The following is a 12,017-nucleotide window of genomic DNA, read 5'->3' as shown; positions in this document are numbered from 1 at the left end:
GCTGCTGGGATGACTATCTAATGACAGGCACTCGCAGTTGGCAAGCTGTTGGAATCCCACAACAGAACTATAATAAGCACGGGGCATGACTAAACCTGAAGCGCTGTCTACTTTTCCAGTGGCATCGTGCCATAACCCATATGTGATCAAGAATTTTTAAAAAAAAAAAAAAAAAAAAAAGTGACCCACATCCTCTCTCAATTCCTTACCCCTCTACCGGCAGCGTCTCGTCACCCACGCAGCTCCCTCTAGCCAGCAACCCAAGTGGCTTTGGGAAACTGTATTGTACAGGACGGATGCCCTCCCTGCTGGGACGGCGAGACAGAAATGCATGCCCAACGACCAGCATATCATGATGCACTCTGGTTGAGAAAAGAAAGGGGCAAGGAAAGCAAGTTTACTTCCCCAGTGTTATCTTTCATGCACTAACTAAACGTGAGACAACTTGAAATTCCCTCACTAGAAGCTACAGTGAGCTCATTGCTATCTAGCTGAGCCCGCCCTCGTGTGAAATCAGCATTTCTGCTTGGCTGAGCACAATCTTTATTATCCCACTGCCACTCGGAACACGCTATATTTCCAACTTGTTCCCACAGCAACTATAAGGCACGCTCTGTTGTAGTTAGACGTGCTGACTTTATTTGCAAGGTCACAGAAGGCCTAGTGACAAGAACACATGTAGCCCAAGTTTCTCATTTAAGAAAGGAGAAAACAAAACTAGTCGATAAGCGACAAAACAATACTGCTTGTCCCACTAAGCACTGCTCTCTTGTAGAGCAATAAGCCATGTTTTGTCCAAACACCACCAAGCAGGCTAAATAGCTGGCAGCACACTCTAAAAAGGATTCAGAGAGTGACACCTTCTACCATCTAATCATTTACTTTCAGCTATATTATCAGCCCTCTGGCTATCACTAGCTCCTAATGACTTTCCTAAATCTTTGCACCGACATGAACAAGGAAGGCTTCAAGCAGTCAGTCAGGAATTTTTAACGAGGAATGCCAGGACTGTGAGCCGAAAAGGCAGAGTTAGCTCTTCCCTGAATGCCAGGGGGCAAAACAGCCACATGTGACGTCCTCGACAGCTTTTGCCGAGAAAACAAAGCGCTGGAAGGATAACTGCATCTCCAGCACTCCATCTCAGGCAATGAGCTAGCCCCAAATTCCTGCAGTAAACGCTTAACCCTCTGTCTTCTCAGTTTTCACAAACACTCTTTGCATTCAAGCAATTTGCAAATAGCTAGCCCACACTGGGGCGGGGGGGAAGAGGAGGCAAGGCGGTCCTTAAACCAATGCATTCTGCATCTTGATTTTACAAGCCAGAGATCACAACAGTCAGTATCCTAAAACTTTGCACAAAGTGGTGATGAAACATGCACATGCATGTACGTAGGCATATATACACAGATACATACTCTTTTTATGAGAACAGCAACAAAAGGAAGGAAGACATCGTTCCTTTCTGAAGTCACACGCAGTTTATTAACTCTGGATTTCAGAAGCAGTCCAATTCTAATCTCTTCCTCTGAAAGAACTCCATGCCTTGAACATATACAGTATGTCATAAACACTATTTCACTTTTCCTTTTAACTCCTAACCAGGCAAGCAACTAGCAATGGCCTTATTCTAAACACATGGTAAAAGGCAGATAAAATGCCATAAAATAGCCTGTTTAAGTTCAAGGAAGCCCAAAGGTCAAATCAAACAATACACTTAATTCACCTTTTTTTTTTTTTTTTCCTTAAAAACATCAATAGGTTTTGAAGAAGCGTCTTCCCCTTCTTCGCTTCTAGCAAGAAAGACAGACGGACCCTTTAAGCCATCTCAGATTGTGTGCCTGAAAGCAACGGTACTGAAAAACACTGATCACATTAAGAAACCCCTCTTGACCAACATCTTTGTCACAATACTAGAGCAAACTAAATTTTGAAAACTTTCTGCTGAAAAGCACTTTCCTTCAGGACGCAGCTTCAAACCATCACCTAGAGCCAAATATAATCACATGGCCTTCTTTCTTTGAACCCTCACTCCATGCAATCCCTCATCCTAACAGTGTTTGCCTCAGCAGATCTGAGGCTTAAACTTTGCAATTCTGCTCCTCCAGGCCAACAACGGGAATGAAGTTGGACCGTGCAAGTCTTCACAGAGCACGGTACCGCGTTTCTCCAAAATGCTTCTGTTTTGACCTCAGTAACTACAGAAGCTGTACATACACGTAGCTTTTCTTCCAGACTTATTACTCCTTGCCTCTGGAAAAGCCTGTGTGTAGACTCCCTCCTACGGCGCATGGATACACATTCTCACTCCTGTTCTCTGGGATAAACTGTCTTCGTAAAACAACTTCTGACTTCTCCTTCCTTTTTAACTCTTCACTGCTCTTTTGATTTTCAGGTGAGCAGCTTATTTGAAATAAAAATTTCCAACTTAGTGAAAGCTCAAAGACATCGGTTCAGACCAAATCCTTACCTACTACCTTTCAGACTCGAGGCTTTTCTCCAGACTGGTGCCGGTGCTCACTTGCTTGCTCACCATTCTATAGCCTTTATGAATATGGTCTCCCAAATGCTCTCAACTAGCCACGCTACTTGAACTTTCCCTTCTTGACCAGGAGGCATAAATTTCTCATAAAATGATGTAACATTATTACACATCACCACCATGCTTGTCAGTCTTGAATCCCAGACCCTTACCTTTTAAAAAGACTAGTTTTCTAGTGGAATTCCTTAACGGAACAGGTCGTGCCTCTTAAGTAACCGGTTTTTATCCTGGCAAACCACAAGACAACAGCACCATCCAGCGGCCCCTTCTTCAGCCAACGCTTTCAAGAGCTGTGAATTAATTCTGAGTACCTCTCCAAGGGGTACGCGCCTCGTGAGGCTGTCTCAGAAATACCAAGGTACTTCAACTCCCTCAGTTTCAGTCATGCAGGTTATTTCCCCGAGAAAGTGGGACTTCATTTCCCAAGGGGATAAACCCCAACACCACAGATAACCACGACTGATGGTCATTTCTGAAATTTTAGGAGCCTCTTGTTTTCAGACGGCATTCAGATTGCTTTCCACAGATAGCCCTTGCATATTCTCCTGTGGCTGAGACCTTCAAACCCTTACTTAATACAGGTCATTCTAACAAAAAGTTCCAGTATCTAAGAGCTGGCACGCTTCCTCAGCAGATTCCAAGCAAGAGTTTTGAAGAACCGCCTATGAGTCTGTGACAGTGGCGTTTCATCTTCTTTGAGAAAAATACCAGGAATAATCAGGCAATGTAGTCAAATGCTCGTGAGCCACCTGCAATCGGTAGTGGGGCTGCACATCAACATGACCCGTTATTAAATAACACGTAAACAAAAAGTTTTGGGGAAAGAGACTATCATTTAAGCGAAGCTATGTGTTAATAGCTGTTTATAAAAAAAAAAAACAAAACCAAATCATGCAACATCAGGCATCTCCTCATATTGCATGATTCCATAGCTGCAAGCTTTCTAGAATCCAGCGCCGACTGACAAAGAACCTAAGCACATGTTAAAATGTACATTCATAACAACTAGAAATTAAGTTAAGAAAACAGCAAACCAGACAGCTTCCAACAGTTCTGATGTGTCAACCGCTCCCTTCATCGTTGAAGACCACTGGTCTGAAACCTGTTGGTGACCAAGGGAGCTTCCACATCGGTTAAGAGCTAAAGGGCACCTCAAATATGGAATTTCCAATTTGCTGGTCCCAGAGTGCTTCAAACCACAGAAGATCTCAACCAGTCTCATCTCAAGACAGACAGAGAGAAACACGCTCGTTTTCAGATGACACTCCTAATGTCTGTGGTATAAACTGTTCCTTTTTTAGTGTGGGACAGTACTATCCTTTGAAGTCAGTCTTGTTCGGGCATCCGTTCAATTGCTTAGCAGCTGGGACGAAAACTCTGAGGAGTCTGTATCCAAGTTCTGGTCATTCATCAGCTATTTGGATCACACCTAGCATTACAGCACATCTTAGCTGTTACCTGAAACCACGGTAGGAAGGGACATTTTAAACAGCAGCCTGACTTTTGGAGCTATCACTGTTTCTACCTCACTAGATGGTCTCAGGAGACAACCTATGCTTAAGTAGAACCAGCCTGTTTCTGGGACTTAGACTTCAAAAGACAAGCCCTTAGACTTCAAAGCTGAGACTTCATCAGTGGGACATCTCCTTTCTCGGAGAGGCAAGTTTCATTTGAGGTCATCCAGTCCTCTCCCTCAGGTGGTCCCTCATACATTGTTTTTGCCAAATAGTAATTTTCCAGCTTGTTTATGCTGCTCTACTTTCTGTAATTTCCCTAGGACAAAGGGTTATCTCTCTGATCTTTTCATGGGTGATGTAACAACATGTTGAAGGAAGATCACTGTTAGACTAAATTCCTCCCAGGTGCCTTATAATTATAAGGCAACAGTCACAGGGCTGTAGCAATAGAAGAAGAGAGGTTAGCTTTAGTTAGTGGAGCCAAAAGATGATTTAAAAAAAAAAAAGGGGGAAAAAGAAAAAAACCAACCCAAATGGCAGTTGTATAAAAAGCAGGAATAAACACTGTACGCCCTTGTTACGGAAAGAACTGGCATGATCTCATCTCAAAAGGGATTTAGGTGCTTAATTGCCTCTGCAACCAATTCAAACACTCAAAATTCCTGAGTCTGTGAAGGTAAGTGCAGATTTAATAATAAAATGTTCTTTTACCTACAAGAAAGACTGTTTTAAAAGTCAACTGTAATTAAATGCTGACAGGTCTCTGAGCTAAAACCTTTTGTAACAGTAGCACGGACACAGTGTCCCATTGTTAACGCTACATTTTACACCCTGCAGGGACCAGATTTCCTTTTCTTCTGTGGCATTACTCAGGCATGGAACAACCCGAGAGTCTAATCCCACTTCCCTTCAGGTTCACAGGACTGCAGAAGTTCTTCCCACAAGATATTTTCCCACCAGTCTATGACCCAGGGCACACTTGCTGAGCCCACAGCCAAATCCCAAAAGCACTGGAGGATGTCTGTTTACCTTGATACTAGAGAACCAATTTATGTTTTTCCTCTCTTCCCGTCATATAACCGCAAGCTGGAAGCGCCCAACCAAAATATTTAAGCCATGTGTACAGCTGAAGCATACATCGGTCGTGGATTGGTCAGAAAGAAACGACCACAGCCGTCGCTGTGGACTTCCTCCGTTACCTTTGACGCATTTCTGCTCTTTCTTTGTACTTCTGGAATAAGTCACCTTTCAGCTTTACAGCAGCGTACGCTGGAGGATTGCAAGAGTCTCAGACACTGCCAGCCACAGCAGGAACTCTACAGGTGCCTATGACAAATAAAAGAGATTATTTATCTCGAGCCCAGAGGCCTCCGAAAGGGCCCAGGGCCAAACTGCAGCAAAAAAAAGGACTGTTAGTTGCCAGGTGAAACAGTCAGCAGCCTGGCTGAGCCAGGCTTCAGCTTCAAACTCTTCTCAATTAGCTGTGCAGGCCCTGGGGCTCTGCTGAAGGTGGATTCCCATCAGGACACCAGACCAGCTTATTATCACAAAGCAACAAGAAGGTTTTTTTTTTTCTCTCTGCGGCCAAGACGAGCAACTGTGGGACTTGACAAAGGCAGTTAGATCCTTATTGTATCACAAGCATTGGGCTTCTGCTCCTACCTATCCTTGCTTATACAGCAAATGCCATACACGCACCCCCTTACTTAAGAAGTAGGAAAGGGAGGAAGGACTCTCAAGGAGATGGATGAAATCCAGTGGTTTGTGCCGCTATAACTTCAAGAGTGACCAGGGAGACCAAGGCTATTTTGGCCATCATTAAAGCACCACATCAGCCAGTCTATTCCTAAACCACACTCGCTGGAGAAAGGGAGGAAGTAAAAGCAAAAGACAAGCCCTAAGGCCACAGTAGCCAACCGGAACAACAAAACCCCACCACAACGCACACGCACACACCCAAAACTGTTTAACCTGTGGCCAAATCTGGGAAATCCAGAAGCTGAGCACCAAGGACAATTCTCAGAAGGATCAGCACGTCAGTATGGGAATGATTTTTCAGGAGTTAGCCTCCTTCCACCCAGAGCACACTCCGATAGCCCTTCCTCACATAGACCAGCTCTCCAAGGCTACAGAGAGCAAGAGCATCCTGTCACCCATCTCAAGCACCGTCATCAAACAAGATTTGGCTGTAAGGCCCAGTTTGCTGAATCTCTCAAATGCTCGCTTAAGGAGTGACCGCCAACCAAAACCAAGAGCTATCTTCTGGCTTAGGAGTTACTGCCGGGCTTCCCAATCTCACTGCCTTACTCAAGCTCCCTCTCCTAAAGCCGAGCTTCCCTACTCCTGCCTGCTCCGCACAACACCCAGGACAGGCTGCCTGGCAAGCTCCGGGTACCTTGCCTTCTTTCCTGTTTCCCGTTCTACGGGTGAAGCCTTACAGCATACAGAGCAGGGGAAAAAAAGGGGGATGTGAGCATTTAACCATTATTGCAGAGTGCCCTCTTTGAACCGAAAAGATAGCACACATCACTGTAGCTCAACCAGAGACTAAGAATGGAAAGTGTATGGCAGCACTACCACGGAAACTAGCAGCAAAGAGTTGGGCATTCAAAAAACCACAAGATTTATGTCTTAGGTTAGGACTGACCGAACAGGAACATGCAGATCCAGCCTCCTTCGCTTGGAGCAACGGCAGCTCCAGAGCTTGATAATCTATTCACATAGCAAGTCAATGAAGACATTCGTAGCCCAAACAGGAGTGCAGGGCAGTTGCGAAGGGCCCAGGGCACAACTGACACCCTCCACAGTTGGCGCGGTTGATGTTCGTGCAATACGTTGAGCGCTTTTAGAGGCTTTCAACTCAGGGGGCCTGGGGTAAACAGCTTAGCTTGCTTTCCATTTTTCCTTTTCACTTTGGGACACCTCAAGCTCAGTTTGGTAAACCCCAAAGCTCTAAACAACCTCGGAAAGACTCTTTACTTCAGTCATCTCCTGTTGCAATGGCCTGGGTATACAGCCATGCTTTTGCTGCTATGCTGGCTACCCTAATTCCCTCCGTTCCAAATCTATAAGGTGAAACTCTCTCTACGTAACAGCTTTTTTCTCACCATAGCGCCGGTAGAGTGGAGGGGTATACCCGACTCTCAGGCTAAGAGTGCACGTGTCGATGGCATTGTAGAAAAGTCAGGGTAGCCTGCTGCCTCAGCAGGAGAGAGGCGGCACAGAGAGCAGACACGTGCAATGACACCCGCTCGTTCTCAGTCATCTGGGACGGACACAAGCTGGCAAGAATTTTATACAGAAAATGTTCAGAGAGTCTTTCTACATAAGAAAACCAAAACCCAGACCCCATGTACTAAGAGATTACAGGAAAGGCAACCATGAGACAGCAAAAACTGAAACCATAATTAGCTATTATGATTACTGAGTAGTAACTATGTTGTGTGTGGTTACAGAGCAATAATCATTGTTTGGAACCGCTGACTGACTACAAACTCTGGCTAGATGCTGCAGGCACATTTTTTCATCAACACTACAATACCTAGAAGCTCCTTCTAAAGCCCATGCAGAATGTGGCAAAATCTATCAGGGGCTCAACAGGCACCGCCGGGCAGGAAGCATTTCTGAAAGCCCAGGCGACTTCACCTTATGTGCTCACACAGAAGCTACGCTCCTTTGCCAATCTAAGCATCGCTGAGAAAACAGACCGACAGTTTACAGAGAGAGGTGTCACGCGAGCTAGGTGACATCCCCTGATGAGGAAGGGGCACAGGATTAAGCCCAATCACACGTAATCCTCGAGTAAGAGTAAAGAATGATCCTGGACTGTGCTAGGTTAGGTGGAGTCAGAGACAGAAATGAAATGAAGCATGTTAACACAGGCTGCATTTTTCTTCTAAGACAGATAAGGAGAGTGCTAGAGGGCTCTCAGCAGGGAAAGAATACAGTTGGCTTCGACGAGCTGTGAAATCTTTGCCTGTTTCCAACCAGCTGCCTCAGTGATGGGAAAGGATGAGCAATTGTTCCTGGACTGGGAGGAAAAAAAAAATCATCAGCTTTCCCAAATCATTATGGAAAATAAACTCAACGATAAGTCATAGAAAAACCATGAGCTGCCCAACAAACCTCAAATGACATGGTAAACTTGATGAGAATCTAGTGGAAGAAGGAAGCCCTTTTTGCTACTGTCTAGCTGGTACCCAAACATCTAGTAGAGCTGACGGGGAGTTACTCCAGTCACGATTACACCAGTTTATCTGTGGCAAGTAAAAGGAAGAAAAATCCTTTGCGAGGAAGGGCTCGGCAGAGTCCCCGCTTGAGACCACCAAATACAACCCCGTCGATCCCAGGAGGCCAAACTCCATTAACATGTCAAGCAAAGCCAACACGTCACGGAAAACAAAGAAAATGCCGAAGGATTCAGGAGGACGGAGTTGCAGGAAAAGATTACAAAGGCTGCAGGGTGCCTCCGTGACGAAAAAGATAAGGAAAATTTGAACTTCCTAACAGATACAATTCTGCACAAAAAGTAAATTCTGTGCTACAAGCGTATGAGAAACTAGTTCACTCAAGCCAACCTATGATCAGGCCGAAATACTACTAGTGACTGTTTCGATGGAGCCCGTTCTATCAGAAGAAAACCACAGTTCAGCAAAGCTACTTTCAATTTCTTAAAAAGCCTTTTAATGACTCTCTACTGCCTCTGAACTTGTTCTTTCAGCCCCTCAAAAGGCATTTATCTAACTCACACAGCATTCAGCTTTAAACAAACAAATAGATGAACGCTGATAATTAGAATATTGCTGCAAATCACTGGAGATGGGGGTTGTACAACGTAACACCAGGGGCAACAAGCACACTGCTGCGATAAGCAATTTGTAACAGTAGTTAGGACAAGAGAAGAAATCAGAAATGGGGCTGGGGTGGACATTTTCACTAGCCTCTAGAAAGACTCCCCACTCTACATGAATTATAATCAAATTCATTAATTACAAGGAAGTCCTAATGCCCTTTTCCTAGGTAACATGTAAACATACCGAATTCCTTACCGACAGAAGAAAAGCAAAGAGCTCTAGGGTGAAATGGATCTCTAAATAATATAGCAATGCGTATTGCAGAAACAAAGGCAATTTTTCTCCACGTTATTTGTATTTGCAGTATATTTTTCGTCTTAGTACCTCAACAATACTGTTTTTACATTCCTAAAGTAATTTTTTTCAAAAGCAGTAAGAGTCAGCCCAATTCTGGCCCTCGTGACGTCACTTCTGCTGGAGCAGAATCTGCCTGGGGGTGGGGGAAATCAACTTTCTGACAAAACAGAAGTTTAGACACACGCTCTCTTCAAGAAGCCGTGCCGTATGTTAAACACCTCATTTCTCCATCTCCCATCAGTGACTTTTAAAAACTGAATACACTTATTCTCAAACCCAGCAGAATTAAAATACCAAGGAAAAAAAAAAAAAAGAGAACACACACACAATTCCTATCCAAAGCACCACACAAGTACTTCAAATTGTACGCGTCTCAGAGCAAACCACCACTCTAACCCCTTTCATTAAACATTTACAGAGAGCTCATCTGCATATCGCAATCTCAAACAAACGAACTCAAATTTGGAGTCAGATATGTTTAGCTGGATTAGAGATCACTTTCCCTCTCACCCCACCAAATTAAAGACATGAAACAGAGATAAGAGAGGCTCAAAAACACTGTCAAGTTTGGGACCGAAAATGACTCTTTACTGAGTCCTTTCTGAGCGTGTTCTCCCAACTGGGAGATGCTATTTAAAAAAAAAAGAAAAAACCAAACAAAAACCCCACACACTAACTTGATGGGTTCCTCTTTGACAATACGCTACATGCCAGGAAAACAACCCAAACCCTCATTCTCTTACCACATGTGCTTAACTAAGACCTAGTTCAAATAAATAGCTTTGCCCAGACCTTCACACTGAGGCCAGGTCTATGCTGCGAGCCAACTGTCGATCCAGCTATACCTTGCTTTATGCCAGCAAAGGGCTTGTAGGGTGAGTATAGCCTTTCCTGGTGAAAATGCGCTCTTGCTACAAGAACTTACTCCAGTCTTCCCAGGCAAAACCTGCACTGACAGAAACATCTTTTTAACCAAAATAACCGTGCCAGCACAAGACACAAGACAAAATAGCCTGCCAGATTTGTAATGGCCTTCTTCATTCTTCAATCTGTGTTTATTTGGCAGAGAAAAAAATATCAGTAGATCCCCTTCAAAGCAACTCTTATTCAGGGGTGTAAACGCCTGACCCTACCACCACCACTGGAGCATGTAGCCCCTTTACAACTGCTTCTTCCTACTCGCATTACCTAGTGTGGGTGTTTTTATATATCACCTAGTGGCAACGCTGTCCTGTCATCTCCAGTGTCTACATATGGAACCGACATGGCAGAGTGGGACCAACTTCGTCGTCACTGTAGGCTTACAGCGAGTCTCCTTAGCCCCATCAGCCATCACCTACAAGGAGCAAAACACCGAACGCTTCCCTTGCGGCCCAGGGCATACAAACCTTCTACACAGGCAGAGAGGGGAGAGAAAAGCAAGGATCTTAAAATTCCTGAAGGGACTTATGCTCCCCTTCAACTTTCTTTCTCTCATGGCTGCTCCCTCAATTGTCTAGCACGGCGGAGCCAGAACAGAGGTTTTGCTGTGTCACTGGCAAGGCAGGAACTCGGCACCCACCTGCTCTCTGAATGCTGAAGCTTTGGCAATTGCTCAAGGTAACAGAGGTTAGCGGCGTAGATCATTCTAGCTGTAGCAGTGCCGGGATTACCTTAAACTGCACTCCGTCCCTGTTTCCTTCTATGAGGTACAGGATGTAAACTTGATATATTGTAATAGCTCTTCAAGCGTGTCTTTAAGTGGCACTTTCCACTTACTTGTACAGTTGACTTCTACAGAAAAGCAGGTCAATTTTTATCCTTCTCTTCTTTAGCAACAACAACAAACCTCACCACTGAACAGACCTCTCAGCACTGTACTTCCAAATCTGGAAGTAAAATTCCATCAGTTTCCTTCTAACATCTATTAACCTACCTGGTCTAGTCTCTGCTCGACTCATTCACTCAGCATGTTACGTGACACGTTCTGCTTTATTCAGGTCATTGCCCATTCCCACCCCTCGCTCAGTTGTTTCAATAAGGAAGGCAGGATAGTCCAAACCAACAGTTCAAGTCCCAAACGGATTTTGTTCCCATCTCCGATGTCCAAGGTCACGCAGGAAATGGACAATCCACGCTCTGTGGACTCTTAGTCCTCTCTAAAAAGGGGGGTAATACTACTTCTATTTGGCATGTACTGTCACATTAGCAGATGGCAGACTCAGTAACTCCTTAATTTAGGTTTCAAAAAACCTTGATGTACGTTTCAAAACCATTTTTCGAGCTCAGCTTTGTTACTGTAATAAAATATCATACTCCCTTTACAAATATATGCAACATCTCCTAACTAGTATAACGCATGTTTCACTGGTAATCTATATAGGTAGCTTGTAGATGATACACTTGGCTGACCTGGACTGTACCATTTCACTGTTCCTTAGAACACCTTCGGGGCATTAAAATAAGACATTCCTAAAAAGTATTTACTTTCCCCATTTCTGGTTTAAGGGTCATATAATTTTCCACATGCACAGTAGAAATATCTCCTAATTCCATCACTTTCGACACGACTAGCTCCTCCCCCAGAAAATGCCAAACTAGTTGTAATTGCCTACAACGCTAACTCCAAGCTGTAGGCTGCAGACTCCCGAGGCCAAGGGCCAAAGGATTTGCAAAAGGTAACAGAGAAAGCAAGCCCTCTCTCAGGAAGCTTACACTGGTTCCATAAAAGCGTATCACACCTGCAGCAGTGGTCTAAACCAGCGCTAAGAACTGCTAAGTCCACAGGTTCCAAACCTGCCAGCCATCACGGGCCTCTCAAAAAAGCCAAGAACCTTCATTTTGGCCACTGAAGGACAAAAAAATACCATCCTGTGGGTACGATTCTCCGCT

The 12,017-nt window shown here is 44.4% G+C and overlaps 1 protein-coding gene across 1 annotated transcript in view; it reads right to left on the bottom strand.

Annotated features, from left to right (window-relative positions):
- Nucleotides 1-4,751: 4,751 nt before the first annotated feature.
- The window catches only part of DCK (deoxycytidine kinase), a 28,365-nt gene continuing 21,099 nt past the window's right edge, over nucleotides 4,752-12,017 (bottom strand). Inside the window, exon 7 of the mRNA XM_050895930.1 lies at nucleotides 4,752-5,322. Within this exon, the coding sequence (XP_050751887.1) occupies nucleotides 5,251-5,322 (72 nt within the window). The 3' untranslated portion in view covers nucleotides 4,752-5,250. The remainder of the gene's footprint in view (nucleotides 5,323-12,017) is intronic.

The sequence above is a fragment of the Gymnogyps californianus genome, chromosome 4 (assembly GCF_018139145.2).
Source record: "Gymnogyps californianus isolate 813 chromosome 4, ASM1813914v2, whole genome shotgun sequence".
NCBI lineage: Eukaryota > Metazoa > Chordata > Aves > Accipitriformes > Cathartidae > Gymnogyps > Gymnogyps californianus.
Note: the sequence above shows the minus strand (reverse complement) of the source record. Positions and strands in the feature narration are given on the sequence as shown.